The following is a 25,952-nucleotide window of genomic DNA, read 5'->3' as shown; positions in this document are numbered from 1 at the left end:
CACATAATAGAATAAAAGGCATGGGAAGAGTTTATGTTCTGTTACTAAAATATACTGCAATTACAAACCAATATGGAGTAAAAGCTTTATAACTTTTTTTATATAAGAAACACAGAGCCCCAGCATGAAGTAAATACTTGTACCAAAGTAAAGCCCTGTACAGGACTGGGTCATCAGCTGGTTCATGCACAAATTGCTTCTTCCCTTGTCCCACGGACCACCAGCCTGGGGGTAACAGTAAGGAAGGGGAGATGTTCCCCAGAGTGATTTCTACTTCCTTATAGCAATTGAAAATATTGCTGGTACCCCATATTCACAGTAACCAGTATGGCACGGAGGGTGATGCTTGACAGGCCAATGCTTAATTTCTTCCCTTGATGGCACAGTTAACTGCTGGGGAGGAGACTGAATAATTCGCCACTTGTACAGGTCACAAAGCAACAGTATATATATGGTGACAGCTGAAAGCACTATATATAGTCGAGTGGCACAAGACTACTGTGTTAACTTATGACTGTACTAATTAGTCAGCAACTGTAATGATACACAAGCATCTGGAACCCAGACTAGCACGGCTCAGTACTCCGTATCCCTCCTGTGCTCTCAAAAGATTAGGGCTGAAAAGCCGAGTACTCCACAGACACGCCAGCCAGTGCATGGAATTACATCATCACTTTTTACTGCATGACTTAATACACAGAATGAACTGAGCCAAGTTAATGAGTAATTACTGGAGGATGAAGCTGCCCCTCCGGTGGGCAGGGGCTGGCCCAGCAGACAGCACTCGGCTGTGTGAGCTGCCCCTTCCCGGGCACGGGGCCGGCAGGAGAGGAGCCGCCAGGAGAGCGTGTGGCATCTCCCAGCACCTCACCGGGCACAGGCTGCTGGAGGGGGGCTGTGTGCAAGGGCCTCAGTGACAGGACAAAGGGAAACGACTAAGCTGGAAGAGGGAACATTTCAATTAGATATCAGGAAGAAATCCTTCCCCGTGAGGGCGGCGAGGCGCTGGCACAGGCTGCCCGGAGAGGCTGTGGGTGCCCCATCCCTGGCAGTGCCCAAGGCCAGGCTGGATGGGGCTGGGGGCAGCCTGGGCTGGGGGGGGGGTGTCCCTGCCTCTGGCACGGGTCAGACTGGGTGATCATTACGGTCCCCGCCAACCCAAACCCTTCTGTGGTTCCGTGACACTGAACCTAACATGTTAGACTCAGAGTTACCACAGAATGATTTATTTTATTTTATCTTTTAGCTGTTAACTGCTACTTATGCAAAAGCTAATAAATACTATGTGTATTTACATTCAACATGTGTGAATGAATGTAAGATCCTCCTTCACACTTTAGACACGGCAAGGATATTTTTTTTTTAACCTGGAAAATTGAACATTTGCGATAATTTTGCTAACCACATTGTGTAAATGCCGATCTCATTGTACACTGTCTCCCTTTCTCATGGATACACCCAATTTAAGAGGACAGGCTTCTCTTTTCAGGAGCAGATATAACCTGGGCATACTCGTGCCTGTCTGAACGCCCCCCCTGACTGCTAGCAACCATGTCCTTTCACCTGCAGTTAAGATAAAGGCTCTTGTTTCTCCAGTCAAACCTTCTTTCCCACATAGAGGAAACATCTTGCTGATAATAAAATAATACAGAATTGGCTTTATAGTCAATATAAAAAAACATATACAACATACAAAGAGCTGTGCGCATGCAGAGGCACACGTTCTGGTGCAGAGCAGGCTGTCCATGGCACCCTTACAGCCCCACCTGTGCGCCACACCTGGCACCCACCCCCCCCTGCTGCCCTCCCTTCGGCACCCACAGCAGACAAAGACCTGGTGGAGCCTCTGGGCTGCGTGCTTAGCGCCTCTTTGCCTTGCAGGGGTCTTTCTTATGGCTTACTTAAAAGTTGACTGTAATTACTGAAGGTTAAGAGTCTGCACTATTCTGCCTTTTCAGAGGGATCTCAGTTTTATCTCCTGTCTGAAGCTGGCCGCAGCACTGCCTAGTCAGACGCCAGCTGGAGGTTTGATTCTGCACCATAGTTAATTCTGAGAACAAAAGCAGAATCAAACACTGCAAACTATACCCCGATAAAATCTGCTTTAAGCTTAAAGCTTGGTGTGAAAAAAGGAAAATTTAAGAGAATTATTTCAGAAAACCTTTAGAAATGGGCATCCAAACAAATTATAGAAGGGACACAGTAGTTACTATTTGATGTAAAATGATTTATCCGACTTGGAAGTGTTGCAATTACAAAGGCAAATAACAGTTTACTCCTAATGGTTATGTCAGGGGACTTAATAAACTGACTTTAAGTCTGTTCTGTGCCACAAAACTGACACAAAGATGACAAAGGGCACTGGGATGAACCCTTCTAAATAAAATACTGATGGGCCAGAGGCATTATAGATCTATTTCTGGAGGCATGCTATTAAAATAGCACAAGCTGATGAAGGCAAAGGTTATTGAGATATTTAAACTTTCAATTATATTTCTGGTTAGACTCCAATTTCACACTGCAGTTAGTTTGTATCTTACTACATTTTTACTAGGTACAGAAGTAAATAATTAATCTGGGCTACTAAAAAGATTGACAAAGAAGATAACAGACCTCTTGGCTAGCTCTAGGCTAAATGAAGCATGGAACACATTCACATAGTTATGCAGATTATATTCTGTTGTTAACCAGCCATCTTATATCTGCCTTTATTGCTCATGCAAACTGCACCTGTAATTTTGCCATTGGCTTCGGATGGAGGCTGCCAGTTAACAATTATTGTCCGAGGTTTTCCCTCCTTGCTCACCACAGTCACGTCTTTGGGAGGAGAAGTGGGAACTGCAAACAAACAAAAACCAGACTATCAGGAACAGGTTGCCCTGTTTCAGTGCACGTACAAGTAACCTTAGCACATTCGCTCTATATGTTGTACCACTGAAAAAGAGCACGTACAGTAACAAAACCGCTGAATATTCGATCTTCACAGAAATCCGCCACCCCAGTGGCAGTGGTCTTACTGATTTACTTCATTCAACTGGTAAATGCCATCTGGTGTGCAGCATCTCCTTTCCAAGAGGAGTTACCTGTTTCTAAAGCACTTCTGGCACCAGGTGCTGTGGTTCATGACTGAACGAGCCCACCTGTCTCCAAAACCACGGCATCTTTGTACAGCTCTTACAGCGGGGGTCAATGCCTTCTAACCTCTTCAGTCATCATAAAGATGACGTGAACTTGTGAAATAAACACATTCTATATGCACAGGCATGTGAAATGTCTCTGCATTTTCAGGTTTATGGTGGGACTGAGACCTGGTAATGCCAATTAGCCATTTAAATCCAAGTTAGCAAAGTAAATCTTCCAGAGATTTCAAATCATAACCCATAGTTGCCGATTTACTTTACTAGAAGCATTATTTGTAATTTGCAAGGAAATCTGCACCACAGAAGCATTTGAAATCCAGAAACAGTTGCTGAACACAATTTTCCAGCCTTTTTCCTTGGGTTGCCAGAAAGCAAGAAAGGAGGAGAGAAAAAGAAAGGAGCAGAGAACACTTCCTTCTCCCATCAGCCTCCTCCTGGCCTTAAAATTCAGGAAATGGCATAATTCGCTCCAGTGAAGGCCTGAAATCTGAGACCTCACTCGCCGAGAACTAAAATAGCCAGCTGGGGCTTAGATTAATGGCTTTCAAATGCACAGAGCCAGCGTCTCCGAAGGTGCATTAACCAGCCGCAGCTTGCAATGCCACATTATGAAAAACATGAGACTTCTAATTAGGTAACTTTTAGCAAAGTAAATCCGCCTTGGATATTTAATACTATAATAGTAACATTTAATGCTTTCTACATTTAAAGAGCTTTATGTATATTACCTATTAGAAATTAATCTGTACATCCTCTGAGATGGCTACCTATTATCCCTGGGCAGAATAGCTGGAAACCAGGGAAAGCAAAAGCTCGAAAGTTACTGGAACTGTTATACCAAATACTCAAAAACATGCTCAACAGAAACATACAGATGTAAAGCACGATTCAAGGCCCTACAGCAAGCTTCAGAGAAAAAAAACAACCATTAAACCAGAACTAGCCCACAAGAAGTTACTAATTCACAGACCAACACCGAACCCAGCATCAGCTAAGGAGCAAGTCCTATACAACGCTGCTACTCAAGAGTATTTGTAAATAATGAGTCGAACACTCAGGAATTTGGCGAGTAATATAAATCACAAGATCTGTTATGAGAAAATATATTTAGCCTTTTTTGTTCCTTTTCATTTGCTTCTTAGTTCCCAAGCTTTTAGGTCGTATTTGCAAATATTCTTTACAAGGAGCCTGACTAGAAATTTACTTTCTGTTTAAATGAAATGAGACCTCCTGTATCTCGCACTTGCTCCTGTACCTTCTTGAGTTCCAAATTCTCTTTTAAGAATTTTATTTACGCAACTTTCACAGTCCCCACTTAGTGCAGAACTGTATGTGTGCCAGCAAAAATACCAAATGAAGCGTTTTAACGCGGGATGGGCAGAGTAATTGGGAAGGGAAAAGAGCCTCGGTCCAGACCTGTGCTGTCAGAAGGGTAGCTGGCTCCACATCATGGAATTCCCACCAAAAACTACGACAATGTTTTCAAAAGCAACTGAAGCTCACTAAGGGTTTATGGGATTCAGAGTAAGCTTGGAGATTTCTGATTTTACTCTGGCTTTGCTTTTTCTTATGCCTCATTATAGAATATTTGGATGATTTCACTAATTCTTTGCATGCTTTATTTTTCTGTTGCATTTTTATCTAGCATAAGAACTACAGGGTGATTTGGATAGGCTCTTTTTGGTCCTTACAGTTCATATAAAGGGAAACCTAAGCATAATAAGCAGTAAATTTAATTGCTCAAAAATCATTTAACACTGCAGGACAAAAAGAGCTAATGAGGGACAGGTCAGGGGGAAGAGAGGTTCTGAACCTCAAAGTTTCTCAGGGGGCTCAAGTTCCTCCCAGCAGCTACAAACCCTTTTCTGTCCTGTATTCTGAGAGTGCATCCTTTCTACAGCACTGAGGACTGCAGTGGCAACTCCTGTGGAAGAACAAAAATTTAGGGCTAATTTGAATGTCTTAGTTTCCGCTAGGATTTTTTTTATTCATTTGCCTCACACACTTCCTCAGTCTGTAATAATTATCATCATAATTATAGCAAAATTTAATTATTAATTGCTGAAGCATTTTCTTTGTCTTTGCTATTAATGTACTCTTTCTGAGATGTTTCAGGCATACACTTCTTTATCCTCTCCTGTCCATGAGCCGTGGTACATTATTCATTACTTTTCTGTAATGTGATGTAAATTTTTCTGCATGCAATCATCCCTTTGAATTTTGAAGTATGTTGTTGTTTTTTAATCAGAATTTCTGACTAAACTATAAAGAAAAGAACCCCCCAGCAAGTATTCATCAGCATAAGCATTTTAAATACATGCTTTCCCTCCTCCAGAATTCTGACAGACTCTGCTTTATTAATCTTATCAGGAATGTTGGCCCTTCCAGAAAGCCACCAAGGAGTACCTAATTCAAAAGTTGTTCCATGTGCTGTCATACTCCAAGTACTTGATCTTCGACCTTTAGTCACCATCACGGAGAATTCATACAAGGTATTTGGTTTTAACCCAGTCACTAAATAGCTCAAAGTGGTTGCATTTGCAGTCTGAAAGAAAAACAAAGAGTCAGTAACTTCTGAACTGCAAACCATCAATCAGCTCTCAAACACCCGTGTCTCAGGTGTCTAATATATTTTAGCACTGCTACATTTTCACAACCACTGTCATTAATTCTGTAACATTTCTGCTCTGTCATGCAAATTCATTAATCAAGTATTAATGTGCAGTTGTTTTATCCTCAGCTAGAAGTTCTTTCTGCAATCAGCAAGACCACTTAGTAGTAGTTAATTACTTTTTTTTTTTAAAAAAGCAAGCAGTAATACAAGGTCCAAGGCACACCTGTTATGCAGCAGGCTAAATCACTTTAAGGGGAGGTGGTTAATTTACAGCATTTCATTAAATGATCTGGCTAGGGAAAACAACGAAGCACAGCTAACAGTAACAGTCCTTCTTGAAATCTGTATCTGCCTTCCAAATTCTTGTTGGAGTTTTCAGTAAATTTTTAATATCCTTCAAAAAAAAAAAAACACCTGAAGGTACAGGTGTTGAGACTTGAAGATAAGGAAGCTTTACCAATATGTAGATTTTTTTCAGAACAAATGGTTACCTAGGATTGCACTCTGAAACTACATATGGCTTACAGTGGAATTTGTAACTCAGACATTTAGCTAGAATTTTCAACCTTCTGGTTAAAATATCTGGTATTTGTTATACATGACTTGAATGTGAACAGAAGGTACTGGAGGCCTATGAAAACCACAAAAAGGATGTGTCTACACATGCGTATATTCCCTGCCTAGACCTACAGCAATCTAAGCACAGAATCGGTTCTGTCAGCATTTAATGGCCATACAGCAACTGTATACAACCACTGCCTTCAGAAAACAGCTATTTTCAGCTAATTACAAAGAAAATGCACATTTCTTGAAGACTTTATGAACAATACAGTTCAAATTTGCTGCAAAGGAAACCCCTTATTTCTCAAGTATCAGTGACATCTTTTTTTCTTACACCAGGTGAAAGTGCAGAAAACTGTTAGCCAAGTGATACTTAGACTTGTACAACATTTTTTGCTTGTTCACATATGTGCTTTGCCCATTAAGACATCACAGGGGTGGACAAACAACGAAGACATCATAAAGCTAATTAAAATTGAATCCTCTGTTAACTTTAAACCTTTACCTGACACAAACTCAGTGTAGTTTCAAAGTAAATGCAATTGTGGAAAAATAGTTCAAACATTTAAGTGTAAAGCAGGACAGTTCTTACACTAGTTCAGTGACAAAGCTCAACTGAGCACAACCTCCCTGTAATGACACATCCAAAGGAGAAATCTTGTCCTGGCATCTTGCATCACAAGCTGACTTACCCCTGGAAACGCATACCATTTCTTCCTCTCCAGAATACCTATAGAAATTCCTGAACAGCATTTAGGCAATTGATTCTGTTTATATCACTTTACAGTACTACTTAGCTCCTAGCTGCAGTCGTACGTGACAGTCCTTTTCACAGGTTAAAGTTGTATTTTTCGTTTATGGCTTTGAAACTTGGTATCTTTTCATCTCACTGCACATTATATTGAATGGAAATGACACATGCAAGGCTAAACTGGAGTGTTAGACTTCACTACTTTCTTCATTTTTTAACACCACTTACTGTTTTTAAGATCACAGCATATCCCATGGTACTAAAACCTGCTCACCTACTAGAAATAAACTTCATAAATTTTACCCTGTAAAAATCTATTTGCCTTTTATACAGTCCTAAAAGATCTAAGTTAAGATTTAATATTTTAGCTTATGCTTGAGAGCGCACTCATAAGTCACGGGTAGCCTGCGAGTAGGACAACTCTGCTCCACCAACAAAGATTCTTTGAGAAACACTCTCTGATCTGCGTTAGTGGAACTACACGGTTCAAAGCACAGTGGAGTCTTTTAGCTTCAGGAACTGTATCATATCTGTTCCTCTGGTTATATGCTCTAGATTGACACAACTCCTATACAAATCTAAGAAAAGAAGACTCCTTCAAGTAGAACCTCTTAACTTGTATTTACAGAGTGCAGCTTCTTCTTTAATAACAGTTTGTGACTGTCAGCGTAGAAGCGGGGAGCAAATGTAGAAACTATGAATGAACTGTATCAACATCCAATTTACTGACGAGAGGGATGGACAGAACAATGCTGTGTTGAACAGATGCAGCTTTGGATGCTAGAGACCTGCCACAAAGATAAAGTTTCTGTGTGCAAGGCTGCGTACCGGAGAAGCTTCAATGCAACTGGGTGAACAGCCTCAAAACACACAATAAATAACAAAGCTGCTAGAGATAGCAATATCCTAGCTCATACTTAATAAAGTTACCAAAGACCTGACCGAAAGGCAGCAGCCTATTGAACAGCGCTGCTGAAAAGAGGCTTCGCCTTTCTTAAAATTAGCAATTGCTACTGTCTGACAGAGTAGTACAGAGTTTATGATTGAAACAAAGGCGAGCAGGATGTGAGCTCCTCAGACATTATGGGCTAAAAATGATTAGAGCAAATGTTCTCAAAGTTACATCCTTTCAGGCAAATGCTTTTTACAATGAGTAATTTTTAACTATATTCCATCACCACATATTACTTTTGGTCCACAATAAAACTTCTTGACCACTGGCCGCCAGCACTGAGAACGGTGGGAGTATCTCATTTACCACTGAGGGTGGGTTTTTTAAAGCATTTAACTAATGAAACTGCAGCATTAGATAAATGCTCCCAAGACATCCTCTGCACATGACTCAGGAATGTGGGTTCATAAATAACTTGTCTTTATAGAAAAGACACACATATATACAACTTTTCATTTCAATAATAAAAAAATATATCTGGTTTGTAACAAGATTGCTCTGCAAGAGCATAAAGGGAGCTCCACTAGCTGGATAGTTTAATAACCATCTCCTTTGAGTCTCATTTCAAATGTGAAATTTGCAGTCAGCATTTCTGAGGCCTCCAGATAACTCTGAAAATTAAAAAAAATAATATCCCACCAATCAACTAAAAAAATCCAAACCAATAAACTGGACCCCAAATCTAGTCTAAATCAAAACAGTAGATGAAAATCAAGGAAGGCAGGGATATCATAAAGTTGTTGCTGTATATTTTGCACCCATTCAGTTCCCAAAGGCAACGTTCACTATCAAGTTCAGATGAACAGAAAAGGTTGTAAAAGGAAACTTAAAACTGTCAGGGTAAGTATTTTCCTTGCATGACTCACCCCCAAAAATTCAGATTCTTCTGCTAACTGGAGAGAAGCCAATAGTAACACACACCTTATTAAAGCATTATTGGCTCCTCTAAAGGGGAGTTGTACACAGCGAGCAACACAGTGTTGGGGTGAAGTACAGCATATAAAGCTGTCACCGTGCCCAGGGCTGCACAGCAGCGTGGATCTCTGGACGGGCTCGCCTGCCTGCCCCAGCCAGCCCTTCCAGCCACTCACACAGACACCGAAGAGACACAAAACCAACTACTTCACTGAGTCTAGAAGGATCTTTCAAGCAATGATTTAACGGAGCGGTACTGACCTGAACTCAGTCCAGGCAGCTCAAACAAAACCGGGCACACCTCTACACCACTTTCTAAGCACTTGTTGTTACTCTCAGCTTCCACTTAACCCTGGCTCGAACACGAAACAACTTCTTACTGAAATAACGCAGCTGTGTTAGTGTTGTGGAAACTCCAATACCTTGTACTTCGTATTTGCGGGGATATTGGTTTTCCAGCGAACCGTGTAGTAGCGAGCGTCTGTGATCTTCTGGTTCTTCGGCAGAGAGTTGTCTGCCCAAGTGATCCGTATGGTGTCATGGCTCAGAATGGAAGCCTGAACCCCCACCGGTGGCATCATGGGAGACGGATCTGGCACTGGAGTGTATGGAGCATTAATAACAAACAAATCAACCTCGGAAGTGTCTAGGGAATTGATGGGTAAAATAGTGTATTATAATTAAAAAGGGAGAAGGTGGCATTTTAATGTAAACAAAAACAAAAAAGGGGAAATGCAGGGTAGTACAATGAAATGAAAGGTGAGAAATGGAGAAAGAGAGAGAAAAGCCAGAGTTAATAGGTGACATAAGACCAGCTAATCAAATTAATCTCGCATTGCGTTCTTCTTAAGACAGTAAGACAACATATATATGCCAATATATATCCACCTCATCATATCGGTGTCCGGCACATTCAACCATGGCCTAAGAACCCCAGACATACAGTAATTTTAACTTTGACTTCATCTGCCTCAGAATGTCCACTGATTCCTTTCCAGAACACAACAAGGAGGAAAAAGAGCTGGACTTCCTCTAGATGGGTAAATGCCACTTCGTAAAAATTACAGGGAACTCCCAGCACCTTTTAAAGAATGTTAATGGCAATCACGTTCCAAGTACCACACAAATTTGCAGTAACAGAAGAAACTGCAGTTCCAACGTCCCCTATAAAATCTATACAAATTCCTGCTCTTCAGAAGACTAGAACAAAGCGTTAACATCTACACACAACAACTAACATCAACAGTCTAGTAGTGAGCACGGTGAGCCATAGCACAGCAACAGCTCACTTGGAAACAAATGCCTCTGCTTAAAATCTTCTATTTATTTTTTTGGTCTTGTAATACATTAACGCCAAGAACTTGTGTAAGTGACAGCAGATTGAGACTTAGACAAAGAAAATGCAGGCATCATGTTAAAAATGTCAGGGTAGAAGACCAAAAAGAAATAATCTATACTTGTCCGTAAAAAACAAGGTAAGGGCCATGCCTTTAGAACTGCATCACACAGCCTGGCTCATGTAACGGCAACTGTTTGAATAAGAGCATCTCTAAGTAGTAGAAAGTTTTGTCATTTAAAAATGAAACTAGTTCTAGGTGGTTTAATAACTGGGTGAAACAGGCGAGGCCAGCCAGCTCAGAGGTGGAGTGTGCTTGATGCCACAGGTGAACACGGCCCCAGGTCCTCCCACCCCAGAGGCAGCCGCGGGCTTGTACCTGAGTGCGGCCTGGTCACCGCGCTCTCGTAGAGGGGGATCCCTTCCCCCACGTTGTTAAATGCCTTCAGGGTTATCACGTAGTGGGAGCTTGGGTCTGAAGGGAAAAACAAACATCCTTTTAGGGCAAGCCATTCGTGAATCCGGTTTTCTGCTTTTCCATATTCTTTGTTCAGTATTTTGTTTTTTCACAGAAATACATGAAATAAGTAAACTAAACTGGAATTGCAAAGGTCTCCACACAGACCTGGCAGCGCTCAATAGCTCTTGTACAGCGGCAGTCCAGTCATAGAGCTACATTACGTACAGGCAAAACAGCAGTGAGGAATTAAAGGAATGTTTTAAGCTGCTCTACTATAAAATTACTCAGAAGTTCCATTTAATGGAACTTCTCAGTAGGTTGGTACAGCAGTATTTATTTTGCTGTCAGGATATTTTACCTGCCACAGAGAATTCTGTGGAGGGGTGAATCTATATTCTTCTTTTAAAGCAGATGCTACTGCACCTTGGTAACATTTTAGTTTCTTTTTTGCCTGAAGCCACCTGTTCTGCAGCTCCAGCAGAAGAACAAGGGAATGCTACTCAGTGTAAAAGTTTTTGTGATAAGCATTGAAGGGAAAGCATCGGATCAAAGTGCTCTATGCTTCAAACTTGGGGACTGTAGGATTCTGGGTTTGGGGCTTTTTTTTTTTAATTCCTCTGCCTCTTTCTCTATCATCAGAAAATTGAGTTTATTTGAAATTTATCAACAGTTTGGCATCCCGCATAATATCTGAATTAAGGAAAAATCCAAAAACTTGCATGTAGTTTCGTTTATTTGTAATACCATGATTAGCAAACAGTAACATAAATGAGAGGTAAAACTTGGCACTGATGTTAATTCGCTTTCCTTACCTAAGTTTTCAATGGTGTAGTATCTCTGTTTATAGTCCACCTTGATGGTCTGTGCATGAGGACTGCCAATGCCGTACCCTATCGCATAGCCTCTCACCACGATGTTCTGGTTTTCAGGTGGAGTCCAGCTCACTACAATACTGGTGACCAGCGGACGGACATGTAAGGAACTTGGAACTTCAGGAACACGAGTTTCTGTTAAAGAAAAATGATGGATTTAAAGGTCTTCTCTTAAATAAAGGTAATTACAAGAAGAGCTGTGAGCTAGTAAGGTCAAACGTAGCACTTCCACTCTGCGTCTGTATTCAAATGAGTACGCTGCGCAGGAGGGAGCTTTACTGTAAAGAGAGCACAAAGAATTCTAATAAGCAGAAGAAAATTAACATAGATTCATATACTAATATATTTTAATAGATCCTCTCTTTAAAAGAAAGGACAGTCATACTGAGGAAAAGATCAAACCTGCTTCAAGGCAGACTCTTCTGATGTTTGTGCATGTTTTAACCAATTTGTAATTTTTCAAAATATGCACTACATTTATCACGTCCTTCCCCTCCACAAAGAAATCTCCTTTTAGTTCCACCATATTACTTACTTGTGGGCATTAAAATAATTATAACTGAAAACACACTGATGATGAAAGAAAGGCTCCTGAGCTGCTTGTAGGATTAAAAAGAATATTCCAAATCTCTAAGAATTGTCAGTAAACTGTGCTGCAAAGTTTTCTTCTGATTTGTCCTACATTTGTTGCTGTTTAAATCCTTGGGTTTCTTTAACTTAATTCACAAAATATATGCAGGGACTATACAACCATACCACAAGATAAAGAAATACTCAAAGAGTCCATATGAACTATTCAAACCCTACCCCACAAGCAACACAAATCTCATCACAACCCAACAGAAATGGAGCGTGGGTCCTTAGTAACAGCAGGACTTCCACAGCGTGTCCACCGATTCCACTGTAATCCCCCGATATTTTTACTGAAAGTTTTTTCCCCACCGTTGATTAGAATTTAAAAGCAATCTAAAAGCACAACTGTACCTACCAGTGTCCGTACCTTTGTTTTAACTTCTCAAAAATTAAATAAGTACTTTTGTCAGGCCACTGGAGCCTGCCATATGTTGACAGATTATAAATAATTCTATGCAATAGTAAGCTGAGTTCCCCAGTCTAAAATAAAATCAGCTCAGTGTTCTGCTTCCTGCAGGGATTTCATTTTAATGAAACATGCTACATTTATCTAAAAACATTTAATAAAGCACCACAACAGGATTACTTGGATCATAATATGCCACTGGCCTGCTAGCCCGGGGAGTTTATAGTCTCCAGCTGACACAGCTGATCAATTAAAGTTCACAACTATTAAATACAGAAAAGCTACATAATTGCAATAAGAAATGACATTTTTAACTGCACAGAAGTTAGTGCACTGGGGGATAAACTTTGTACAACTGGTTAACGCCTCTTGCATATGTGCTGCTGGGGAGACTTGCACCGCCTCTGCAAAATGACACAGCCCTCCCAACATGAAGTTGTAACAGTCTGGCTCCTGTTTACCTTGATGACACTATAAAGTAAATTGTCTATTTAAATTCAAAAAGCAGCCATGGAATAAAAAGGAATGCCTTACATGTCTGTTGAACCGGAGAAACTGAAGAGTAGCTGTAAATACTTTTGCATGATATTAAAATTACCCACGAGCTTCCTAAAGAAAGAAAAGCATGGTTTTCTGTGATCGATATGAAGAATGGCATGAATATCATGCCTGATCACACCAGGATTTATAGATTTTCAGGTCTGTGTTCCTGGAGGGGCTGGGGGTGCTCAGCCTGGAGAGGAGGGGGCTCGGGGGGACCTTCCCGCTCCCTGCAGCTGCCTGGCAGGGGCTGTAGGCAGGGGGGTCGGTCTCTGCTCCCAAGGAACAAGCAACAGGATGGGAGGGAGCGGCGCCAAGTTGCACCAGGGGAGGGTTAGATTGGATCTCAGGAAAAACTTCTTCCCCGACAGGGTTGTGAGCCCTGGAACAGCCGCCCAGGGAAGCGGTTGGGTCACGTATCTCTGGAGGGTTTAAAAGACATGCAGCTGCGGTGCTCAGGGACATGGTTTAGCGTTGGGCTTGGCAGCGCTGGGTTAACGGCTGGGCTTGATGATCTCAGAGGTCTTCTCCAACCTAAACAATTCTATGATTCTATGTTCCACTGTCTTAGCTGTGAATTTTTATTACTTTATTAATTGTAAAGAATATGCATAAAGAAAAATTGCCTGCAAGGACTGCAACAGTCCAATTTGAAAAAAATTCAAACGAAAAAATCAACACAGAATGAAAAGGTTCTTTTCTTCTGCCCACTTCTGCCCTATTTAAATTGAATCCTGATGGTACCCTCCAGCCAAGTGTTGTTAACTCCAGCAATTCAAAAGCAATTCAAAATTCAAAAGCAGAGTTACATTTTCATTACCTTGTGTAAGTGCTGCCTATTTCACAGAGCTCTACTTCAGACTGGGGAACTAGTGGTTTCTTAAAGCTACAAGGTTGTGTCATATCCAGTTAGAGGAAGACAGACACACAGATGAAGTAATTTCAACTCTAAAATGTAATTTTAAATAACTACAAAACTGAACCCTACTGTTAACGCTGGGATTTTTGCTGTTCTTAAGCAATGGAGAGTAAGCAGTAAGAGGACAAGTATTAAGCTGAGCATCAACTTAGCATAACACAAAGGCTGAAGCATGGGCTCTCAAGGGCTTTGATCAGCTGACTGTTGAAGCAATCTTCCAGCAGTGTAGAACAAATACTGAAGCTATTTCATTATTCTGTCTCCCAGCTGCCAGTACAACTGAATCTCAAGCCACACAGATGTGAAAGACATTACTGGGTCCTGTGGCATTAAGCTAGAATGACCCTCCAGAGACTTTTAACACAGCCAAGAGGGAGACCAGCCTCCAAAAAGCGTAAGGTACGTGTGTGCAACAGCACCAATTAAATGCTCTTCTGAAATAGCAACAGTTCACCCAGAATCACTAGCTCCTTGTAGGCACTTCCAAAGGAGTCACCCCAGCCATCCTTCTAGAAAAAGCACTTTTCCCCCATTTTAGCTGCTCTCAGTCAGGTTCTGGGAGATGCCCACAAATTTGCTCATTTGAATTCTGCAAGCATCAGGCTCCTACTTACAAATTATTCTAGTGTAGTAAATACCAAACATCTGGACCAACTATGAAAGGTCAAAATTTTTCACAGAACACTTTCTACTCTTATTGTTGAACTCTGCATTGGAAAAACAAGATGCTAACATGGTTCTGTGTACCACACATGAATCTATGGATTTGGTGGAAGGGACTTAATTTCTGATGAAAGATAAGGTCCATACTAGTCTACCACTTCTGAAAATACAATGTATCTCCCTTTTCTTTTACAATGGCAAAATAACAATTACTTTAGACTCTTTAGAAAGAGTCTAAGCAAAACCCAAAAAAATTCCCCAAACCAACGCCCAAACCCAATCAATTCAAAAAAGCCACAAAAACAAACAAACAAAACCCCACAAAAAACCCCAAGAAAAATATTTTATGAAAGCATGGCACCAGTTAAACACAGTGGAAAGACTGCAAAGGTCTACGGGCAACATTTCCCACTGTTTCTTTCCTGCTGTGGCATCTCTCTTGCACTTGGCAAAGTTTACAACTCAGAGGCTGCAGCCAGACCGCGTACTGCAGCCCGCAGGACAGCACTCAGCCCGTCAGCACACAGAAAAGCCACCCTGAGCGCACTGGGGTACACATCAGGGGCTTCATTAGCATAACTTAGGTGCTACAGAAATACATAGTCACTATTTTACCTCCCCAAAGGAAAACAGTCCTCCTATCTCAGTTTTGTAGCACGTAACCCCCTGCATGATTAACCAGAGGAATTTTATCACAATATAAAAATTGAACCATTATTATTATGCCCTTTATGAAGTACTGAATCACTGACATTGGTGTTCATGACTGGGTATTTCTTAGCAGAAAAAACATAGTGCCAACATACAGTACTAGAAAGTGTAAAAGCAGGGTTTAATTTCAAGCCACTTGGCAAGAATTTTATGTCAAAATAGAAATTAATTTCGCTTAATCATAAAGCAGATTGTACAATTAGAATACAGTAGAAACAACTGAAAACAATCAGGTTTGCCTTTAAAAAAGGCAAATCAAACTTTAGTGTGCCCTGCCCACGAAATCTAATGTTTTTGATGTCACAAATATGGTCACACTTGTGATCTTACCATCTAGATCACTCTCAAAGGTTTCTGCTGATACCCAGTCGGTAGCTGGTCCGGTACCATTAACAGTCAAGGCAGCTACTCGGAAGCTGTACTCTGTACCTCGTTCAAGACCTAAGAGACAAAGAGTACCCAAGATATCAAACCGGGAATTCCAGCTGTGATCCCAGGAGTCACAGCTCCTAATTAAAAGCCAGGTCTAACTTGACGGGAAGAAGCCTTGCACCCCACACTGCCCCTGGGCGTAACACGGGTCAGGAATGGAAGCAGCACCCACAGCGCAGCGCCGTGAGGAAGCCGACGCCAATTAGGATGTAACAGCCAAACTGGGACCGGAGACAGCCGGGGCTGTGACACTCTGCAGGCTGTCCCTGTGGGCCACTGGAGGAGATTGTGAGGCACTCTTTGCAGCCAGCTCTAATTTCTGGCTATTAATTAGCTTTAAGTGCAGAAGCACCTGCATCCATAACTAAAGCCAGGTATAGACAGCAAGTGATCAAACTGTGCAAACAATTTGTTTACTGTATAGAAAACTGTACAATCAATAATCAAAGCACTATGAAAACGCACTCAAAATTTGATATATGGAACTTCTGTTGCTGGTAAAAACACACTCTGGTTCCAGGCACATATCAACTCCTGCTCTGTGAGAAACAGAAACTTACGGAGTCACAGCTGGAGTTTCAGAGCACAAATCAAAACATCTTGTTAAAAAGTGCATATTCATTTTCCAGAAAGGCACAATTTCTTCTCTTTTGACCAACTGTTCACTTACAGAGATTTAAAAAAAATGAACAAAACATAGTCTTGCTCCTGTTCTCATGTACTCTTCATTTCTGCTAAAGTAAATTCTAGTTCTGGTAACAATATATAATCTATACTAAGCAATGTACTAGTCTGCATTTTTCAAGTGTACAAATAAAGAGAGAATGTAAAACATTCAGGCCAGAGAGAAGGAAAAAAGGCTGATGTCAGTGAAACTAGGAGGGATGGTTTGCAGAGATGCCTGAGGCAAGAAGTCCACAGGACGCTGAGCTGGGCTTGGCGGTGAGCACTGCAGGGCAGAGCGTGCCTCCCGCGCACCCACACGCAGGCAGCGCAGTCTGCAGGACACCTGCCCAGACTGCAGGGCTCAGGCATCCTTCTCCATACAGTTCTGACATTTGGGCAGACACCAGGAGCTCAGGACCACCTTCTGCATGCAACCCTGTGCCTTTTACAAAAGATTTTAAAAGGACTTGTCCAGTCCGCTTTGCAAACCAATGGCAAAACTAGGGCTAAAAACCAGGTCACTGAACTCCAATTACCACTAGCCAGCCCAGAGGAGTTACCACCAGCCAGCCCAGAGGAGTTACCACCAGCCAGCCCAGAGGAGTTACCACCAGCCAGCCCACAGTATCCCATTACCTACAAACACTCCGTTTAAGGGTTTTCAGTTTTTCTTCCAAGGCAAGAAACCCTACATAAACATGGCTCTGAGCCTGAGCCCACTAAAAGCACCTAAAAAACGCCCTTCTGATAACAAATGCTTGCAAATAATAGCTCACCTTCAATTAGCTGCAAGAGCTGGGTGCCACCGATGCTCTCTGTCACATCACTCTTGCGGGACACTTTACGGTAGCGAATTTTGTAGCCAGTGATTTGTCCACTGTGCGTCCCCGCAGGGGGAGGCTGCCAGTGCAGCATGATGCTCTGTGGAAGGCAGAAGGTCAGTACAAAGTCATCGCCGCCCACACAGCCAGAAACTACTCTAGTGCTAATACGTCATGAAACAAGACAGAAAAACGCACATACAGAAAATACCACATTTTTGTACAGTAAATCATAGGCTATTTGTAAAAAAATACCCCCCCTGTGATTCAGCAGCAGCCCAGGTCATACATGTGCCTACAGTTCATCCCTAAGCGCTTCGATCTTATTAGCCCTTCTGATTCCAGTCTCACAAATGGCCCCTGGGGTTTCCCTTTCCATTTCCTTCAAGTTATCTTGAGGTATGGTTTACCTGAGGATCTATCTTTAAGAACTGGTATTTTCTCTAAAGGGTACAAGTTATCTGAACTGTATGTAGTTTATGTGCATTAAGTTATTTATTTTTAATCATACAAGTAGCAGAAGAAGGTAATCTGGAAAAGAGTTTTTGGAAAAGGCTTTTAAAAAATCTCCAATCATAATCACTGAAGTCACAATGACGGAGTATATAATTTTCTCTTTTAAAGTGCCTGGGACACTATAAATGTGCGTATGTGTGCACACACACTGTAAACAATAGTTAATCAACAGGAACACATTCAAGCTCTGGTGCTTCAGGCCTTTGTGCCTGATTAAACCTCTTCCATAATTAGCCTCCATGCTTGTCATTGTCACAGTCTTCGCTGCATTCCATGATGTACGATCCACAACGGGCTGGAGCTTCTAATGCTTCGAGCCCCACATTCAGATACTCTCCTGCTGCGCAACTCGTACACAAATAGCTGAAAAGCAGCATGGTAGAAAAGAGACCCAAAGCAGCTCTAAAATCTGATCGTTCTAAGACCTGCCAGCCTTTTATTTACCCATTAGGAACAGGAAATTCTCCACATCTTACCTTGGAATTCCGTACCTCCAGCGTTAGATTCTGTGGTGGAGCACTGGGGACTAGAAACGTTAAAGGAATTACAACTCCAAAATTTCCATATACTGTATCACACACTGTATTTCCATACACACCTACTCTCTGCTATCGTTCCACCATGAAAGTACAAACCGTTCTGGTTTAAGGCACTATATAACTACAAAATTCTACCAGAGGTACTTTATGACATACAGTGACTAGCTTAGGAGGTTTACATATTTTTCATCACAAAGAACAAACTCACTTTTTATTCAGGTCTTATCACAGATACCTAAATAAAAAAATGTTCTATTTAAAGGATCTTGCCATAAAATCTAAGAAGAGAGATCACATTCAGTAGTTTTCAAAAATCAGATCTTTAATTTATATTTTTGATTCTGGGAACCCGCATTTAAAATTCTAGCCATGGTTTTTATTACCATGTTTTTCTGTAACAGAAAGACCCCCGAGTCAACATGTCTCTGTGCTACCGAAGAGGTGAAGTCCATCACAAAGTAAGTTTCTGCTTCTAAACTTCCGTTCTTCATTATTTCTTTACTACCTGTAGTAACCTGCTGGTCATGACAAACTCCATTAGACAAAAGGGCAAAGTAAGAGAGAACGCGAGACCAAGGAAACCCTGTCCAGCACTTCAGGCTCACACACGTCACCTGAGGGCAGAGATAAGGGTTCCCTGGCAGGAAGGTGAGGCCCCAGCAAAGCAGGAGGACAGAGAGGTAGCAGACTGGGGTAAAGATTGTTCCAGCCCAAATAACGTGTTTTCCAAGTAACTCCCAGGAGCCACAACAATAACTAAGAGAACAATCCTGAGTGCGTAAAGTGAAAGTAGCCCTGTGGTAAGCAGAAGGTACACCGGGGTGTGGTTAAATAAACACCCCTCTCCCACTATCCCACAACAGCAACGGAGACAAGCAGGATTTGGTTTTCCTTCTCTCTTGCCAGCTGAGCGAAGCCTGAAATCACCAGACCTAGGCATTACGTGCTAGGTCCTTTAAAAAGCCACAAGAGGAGGAAATGAAATGAAGCTTTTTTTGCTGTTTGTTTTACGCAGTTGTTGCCTACTTTCAGAACAACCTGAAAAAGTAGTCTTGGGTTTCACAAGGAGTGGTTAATAATTAATGCACATATTGCAAACTTGGTGAAAGACAATCAGCAGAACACAGGAGACACGCACGTAAATATGTCCATACGCACGTCTCACCACATGCACGGTTCATTTTACGTCAAGGTAAGCTCAGGCTCAGACCAGATTAAGAATTACCCAGGCCAACAAATAGAATGGATTTCCCATGGGCCGATACTCCACGCTTTGATAGGAAAGGCACAGCCTACATCCACCTGCGCCGTACAGTAACCCCCGCAGGCAGGAGGCCCGCGACGTGCCGATGGTTCAGAGCGGTGCCAGGAGCAGGGAAGGGAGCTGCCCTCCATCGGAGTGTGATGCAGAGCGGCGTTCCTAGCTGTAGTACACCACTGCTTCCTGTGGATCAGGAAGGACCACGAGGAGAGAAACAATCCTTATGAGCAGCCCATAAACCTTGGTTCAAATAGTAACACCAGCAGAGCTATCCTGCAACAAACCACCGGAACAGATTAGGAGCAAAGATCTACATAAAAATGCAGAAGCTTGTTAAATAGAAGCTAAAGGAAGCTTAGAAAAAATCCCTGCAGGAAGCATGGAGATTGCTTCCAGATAGCACAATAAGCAAATGTGTATCGTTCATCCAGAAAAATTTGAGAGACTGAAGGGAGAGAGCAGGTGTTAAGCACCAGGGTTATAAGATTGTAAGAAGCAAGGCAACATCCTTCAGAAAGCTTTAGAAAATAAATTTCTGTAGGTTAAATGTGAAAATATAAGTCGGGCCACAAAGAACTTCAGGAAAACTTGAAAATGACATTACAACTAATAGAAAATTCTTCCAGAAAATGAGCTGGAAGCCCTTTGGAGATGCTGTAGAGCTAGACAACGGTCAGGGTATGCCAGAACATGAAAATGGTAAGGACCACACAACGGTCTTCAACTTTGTGTCTGTGCTGAGGAAGGAAGAGGAGAGGCTTCCATAGCACCCTTTACACGGGACTTACGGGATCTCTCAAATGGAAATGTCAGTGTAGGGGATTATGGAAGAGTCAGACACAACAAACAGCAGCTTGCTGCCAGTCAGATGCCACTGATCCAGGGTTTCTCAAGGAACGTGGGAATGAAACGGTTGCATGACTTGACTTATAAGTAACTGGGAGATGGTAAAGTTGATGCCAGTATTTAGAAGGAGCTCCATTTGAGAAACTTCAAGTAGTAAATCAGAAACCTGCATTAGGCAAATAAACTGAAGCTACAAAAAGCACAAAATCCATAGATCCATGAAGTTATAAATATGTATTTGTCACTTTTTAAAGGGAAATCCCACATTGCAAACCTGCTGGAGAGCTCTTAAGAAACAAAGTGATGAGGGGAAAGAAATCCTTGCCTGAGAAAACAACTGGTTAAAAGAAAGAGGAGGTAGGAAGGTGGGTATGCACAGGAGCTCCACCCTGGCATGTGCTATGACCCGTTTTGTTCAACACATTCCTAAGTGATGAAAGGGGGATGAGCAGCGAGGTGACAAAAGTTAGTACGGACAAGATCTGATGGTGAAGAAGCACAGGAAGACCTCGGGACATTTTGTGCCTGGATATTAAAGGGGCAGATGAAATTCACAGTAGATAAAGTTACACACATGTGGAAAATGATCCTTCCTTTACATGCAAAATGGTGGCTCTAAGCAGACCAATGCCACCAAGATCTGTATATCCCAAAAATGTCACCTCAGTGTTCAGAATGAGCCAAACATGTCAGTCAAATGCTGGTGATTACACACTTGCATCTTCGATACAGTTTCAGTCCCTTCTACCTCCACTGTTAGAAGGATATAGGAGAAAAGAAACAGAAAAAAGTTCAGCAAAGGGCACTGAAGGTTGAAACAGCTTTCACAAAACAAACAGCTAACCATTTCTGTGGCTTTGGAACCTGGAAAAGCTGAATGAGGGAGAATGCAGCAAAGGGCTATAAAATGAGCAGTGGGACAGAGAGGGCTGGTGGACACTGGTTATTCCCTCTTCCAGGCAGTACAGCCATAGGCAACAAATGACACTGGCACACAGCAGCTTCAGAACAGAGAAAAAGGGGTGATTTTTCCACAGAAAACGTATTTGTAGAATCTCTGTCAACTTGATGCGGTGGATGATGCAAGCTGACATGGGTTTAAGAGGATGCCGGCAGGGTTTTATGGAAAAGAAACTGAATTAGTAAACACACAGAAACCACTGCAGAGTCAAGAAGTCCCACAGAAGCAAACTTGTGAACACTGAGAGCATTTAGGACAATACTCCTCTCTGCTCATCTGTTCCACTTTTGGTCACTCCTGGAGAGAGGATTCCAGGCTAGGCTCATTTTGGTCTGGCTGTTCTTTTATGTAAACAAACTTCTCTATAAAAAATAACAGTTAACATTAACTGGTCTTTCTACAATTGTTTATATATCCTTATCTGCTCACATTACCACTTTATTTGCTTTATACAAAATACCATTACCACTTCCTGCTTTCATTATTATATGCAATTGATTTAGTAGTATCTGTGCTGGAGCCCAAAGACACGCACCATTTTCCCATACGACCACAATGAAAATAAAAAACCTCCAAAAGCAAAAGTCTGCTTTATGTAAAATTAGTATAGAACCTAAAAAATAGTTTGGAGTTGTTGCATTCAATATAGTTGTTTTTCTGTCTGCTCTTAATACTTTATAAACTCAATAACCCATGAAGTAAACTCCTGACATTGAGATGAAGGACACTGTTGTTTCATAATCAGAATCCCAGGTACTTCTGCAGGTACAGTAATTTTCCTTCACCCAATCTGGAAAGCCTCCGGGGGAACGTGCACCATGTGTGGCCATAGGCAACAACAACGTTATCAGTAAAATAGTGCAACAATGAGCAAAAACCAAGTCTGGTTAAAAATTCACTTTAAAGAAAATTACCAGATAATTCCTAACCAAAAAAAAAAAAAAAGGAATAAAGCAGCTCACCATCTGACAACGTTCGTACAACAACATCTTGGGTTGAGACACCAGGACCATGTTTATTGTAAGCTACCACTCGGAAACTGTACTCTGTGTATTTCTTTAATCCATTAATGGTATAGGAGAGTCCTCCTACATCAACATCCTGTTCATAAAGAAACATACATACAAGCCAAGGTCAGAATCAGGTCTGCAACTATTATACACGTCTTAAGAATTTCAGTACAGTAATACTCAAAGCAGGAATGACATCTTTCTGTAGCACCTGTGGATCAAACCCACAGCTTATACAGCAAGGTCTTGTAAAGATGCTAACAGTGAGCTTGCAAGGGAAAATCCTACCTATCTGATTTAAATTGTAACATGGACTCTGGTTCTGTAAATGAAAAGAGATCTGGCCTATATAGTAAAAATTACTACTATATTTTGAACACTGGGATGCAGAATTAGAAAAGGTAATTTTACCTGAGCAATACAACATTCCTATTTAAAAACTGATGGAAGAATTATTTTGAAAGCTCACAAAGATATTCTTCCCTTAGCTTTTTACAGCTTGAATCGTATGTAATCAGATGGGAAATTAAATGATTGGGATTAATCCTCTCAAAGCTGTGATTATTCTCAAGTGGCAGCCTATACCTCTACAGAACATACTGGATTCTTCCAGTAAACTCCTAAGAAAATGTAATCAATTAGACACTCAGCAGTATCAAAAAACCAATCACTGGATCAAAGAACTCAAGAAGTAACAACAGTTCAGATAAGGGATCTTGCTAAGATCAGTAGTTAGACTGCTTTACTGAAAAACAGCCAACCTATAAAACCTATGCCAGCCCGTTACATTACGTGAAGCAGAACCGTTAAATAATGACACAGCCGTTAAGTGCACTCTCTCGTTAGCACGACATAACAGACTTCCCCAAAAGGTACTTGATACTGATAAATATCTAAATAAGCCATCACAAAAAAACCCTGTTTTAATTCTAGGATACATACATTTCATGCTGTATTTTTAATTTTAAGTATTTTTTAGGCTAATGGATTCAGTCTATCAGAAAAATGAACACTTCACAAGGTGTTTCTAGAAATTTAAGGTAAAATGCTAATGAAAGAAAAAAGGCCATTACTGGCATTGTATCTGACATGGGAAGAGCCAAGCTCTGTACCTGCTCAGTGTCCTGCCCCTTCTCCATGTAATAGAGCTTGTAGTTCTGGATCTCTCCATTGCCAGACAAGGGTGTCTCCCAGGTGACAGTAACGGAGGTGGGTGAACTGGCGAACGCTCGGATATTGGGCGCTGGACCAGGAAGCTGAACTGAAATGTAAGCACAAAACTGCTCGTCACCAGGCCTAACCCACAGCGCTTTCAGCAGCTGATTATTGTAGCATCAACCTCACTATAAATCAGCTCCGGTTAAAAGATGGGTATTTGGTCACATTTCAGCCTCTCACATGGATTCACTGGGGAGTATAAAAGTGGGACCAAATTTCTGGAGGGGCTCCTGCTCCCTGCTCCTTTTGTCCTGAATGATCCTACAAATGACAGACTTCACATTTTCTTGAAGTTCTCCTTTTTTCCTCTTTCAGTTAATGACAAATTAAAAGTACTCCTCTTACAACGGCAAGTTCAGAAAATTTAACAAGGAGTGTCTTATCAGTATTTCTTAATGGCAAAAATAAATCATGTAAGTTCACCAACTTGGAAAATAATTCTGAAACTATGGTCTGCAAGTGCAACTTCTAAGAGTATTGACTTCTTCTGGGAAAGGTCATGAATGGGGAAAAAAAAAAAAAGAAGAATAAATCGATCCAAAAGTCAAGAAGACCCAAAATATTTACAGCTTACCCTCAGGCTGGGTGGCCACCTTGAGCGGCGCTGAGCTATCTCCAGGGCCGTGCCTGTTCTGAGCCACAACTCGAAACACATAAACTGTTTCTGGCATCAGGTTTTGGATTGTCACTTGTGTCTCTCCAGGACGACTCGTATTTTCAACGCGTTCCCTTTAGGAAACAAAAGGTTTGGGCACAGAATCAATCACCGATTAGTAACAGAGTTTTTCAGGGGTAAATAAAGGAATAGTTGCTACTAAGATGTGTCCCATCTGAATATATCCAGTGTGTTAATGACGTGGTTATTTATACTGTGCTGACTACACAATAGAGCAATAATATGCCAAAATTGATGGTGATAAACAGCTTGTGCTTTTGTAACTTTTCTTCAGAAAAAACCCATGCACTGAAGTAGAAGAATAAGAGATACTCAACATCACAAAATTCAGAGTAGTTTCTTTGTTATTCTTGTAACAGCACATGGTAATTTGTAGTGACAGTTTGTCCTACTACTCTGAAGACAGAGAAAAAAAATACTTAAGCAGCATACAGAGCGTCTGGCAAGATTCAAGCCATTTTTGTTAATATTGTGGGGCTGGTTTTGCGGTATTTTTCAAAGAAACTGTTTTAATATAGTATTCTACCTCCAAACGGTACTTAGTTCCTCCCTAATATTTACACTTTTTGAGAACACCCACCGGCTCTGACGCCGCAGCCAGGCCGACAGCTGTGGCACTTACACTACCATCGCAGGAGGACTCGCGCCAACACAAGGCAGCGCCTGCCCGCACTGCCCGCGCTGCCCGCGCTGCCCGCGCTGCCCGCGCTGCCCCCACACCGCACGCTGGGAGCGGGCGCCGGGGGCTCAGCCGCGCCCACGGGACGACATGACGCCACACCAAGGGGGCACAACTGGGCCCGGCCGGCTGCCAGCCCCTGAAGATTGGGCACATTCTGCGAAGCAGCACTGCTGGCAGGCTCAGCAAAAAGGGTGACGTTTTGCAAGCTGAAAGCTGTGATCAAGTTGGAAGGATCCACTTTGTGTGCCGAGGCAACGGGAAGGATCACCGCCACTGCCGGCAGAGCCGGGGAACTCAGCCCTCCTCATCCGCCGGGTGCAGGCACATGAGAAGATTAATCATCAACTAACGCAGCCTTTATTTCCAAGACAATTGCCGCTGTCACGCAAAGGTTCACAGAGCTGCCCCTGGGTAATGACACCTACACCCTGTCCTTTCCCGAAAAGAAGCTCCCTACACCCTGCAAATACAAATACAAACAGTGTTACAAAAGAAGAAATCAAAAACTTCCCCACTGAGAAAATAAAAGGAAAATGCAACTGCTTACAACGCAATCGTCTCCCTTTTGTCTGCTAGACTTTGTTGAGCTGCACAGCAGAGGGCAGACGATTCTCATCCTGACGATTAGCTGCTATTAAATCATTTTTAATGCAGAAGCCCAGGCAAAATTATTTCACAGTGTCCCCTTTCCTACCTTCCAGCCATTCGACTTCAGTCTATACCACAGAAGTATTATGCTAAAATCCCCATTTTTAATTTATTTCTTTTTAAATCAACTGATACAGATGATTTAGCATAACTTAGTTGAAAAACATTTTGAAATCCCTGTTGATTTCTGCACTATTACATTG

General features: G+C 41.7%; 1 protein-coding gene across 9 annotated transcripts in view; it reads right to left on the bottom strand.

Moving 5' to 3' along the window:
- The window catches only part of NEO1 (neogenin 1), a 206,660-nt gene that overhangs the window by 22,071 nt on the left and 158,637 nt on the right, over window positions 1–25,952 (bottom strand). For 7 of the 9 annotated variants that reach the window (XM_040600358.1, XM_040600353.1, XM_040600361.1 and 4 more), the window contains exons 9-19: window positions 24,318–24,472; window positions 23,638–23,786; window positions 22,478–22,616; window positions 18,385–18,434; window positions 17,348–17,492; window positions 15,804–15,914; window positions 11,542–11,736; window positions 10,649–10,744; window positions 9,356–9,579; window positions 5,547–5,685; window positions 2,731–2,838 (exon numbers count right to left, since the gene is read on the bottom strand). In XM_040600358.1, the coding sequence (XP_040456292.1) occupies window positions 2,731–2,838; window positions 5,547–5,685; window positions 9,356–9,579; window positions 10,649–10,744; window positions 11,542–11,736; window positions 15,804–15,914; window positions 17,348–17,492; window positions 18,385–18,434; window positions 22,478–22,616; window positions 23,638–23,786; window positions 24,318–24,472 (1,511 nt within the window). The remainder of the gene's footprint in view (window positions 1–2,730; window positions 2,839–5,546; window positions 5,686–9,355; window positions 9,580–10,648; window positions 10,745–11,541; window positions 11,737–15,803; window positions 15,915–17,347; window positions 17,493–18,384; window positions 18,435–22,477; window positions 22,617–23,637; window positions 23,787–24,317; window positions 24,473–25,952) is intronic. The other 2 variants (XM_040600356.1, XM_040600360.1) reach the window with 1 other exon arrangement.

Source organism: Falco naumanni, chromosome 7 (genome assembly GCF_017639655.2).
Source record: "Falco naumanni isolate bFalNau1 chromosome 7, bFalNau1.pat, whole genome shotgun sequence".
NCBI lineage: Eukaryota > Metazoa > Chordata > Aves > Falconiformes > Falconidae > Falco > Falco naumanni.
The sequence above is the reverse complement of the archived record's forward strand: the minus strand, read 5'-3'. Positions and strand labels throughout refer to the sequence as shown.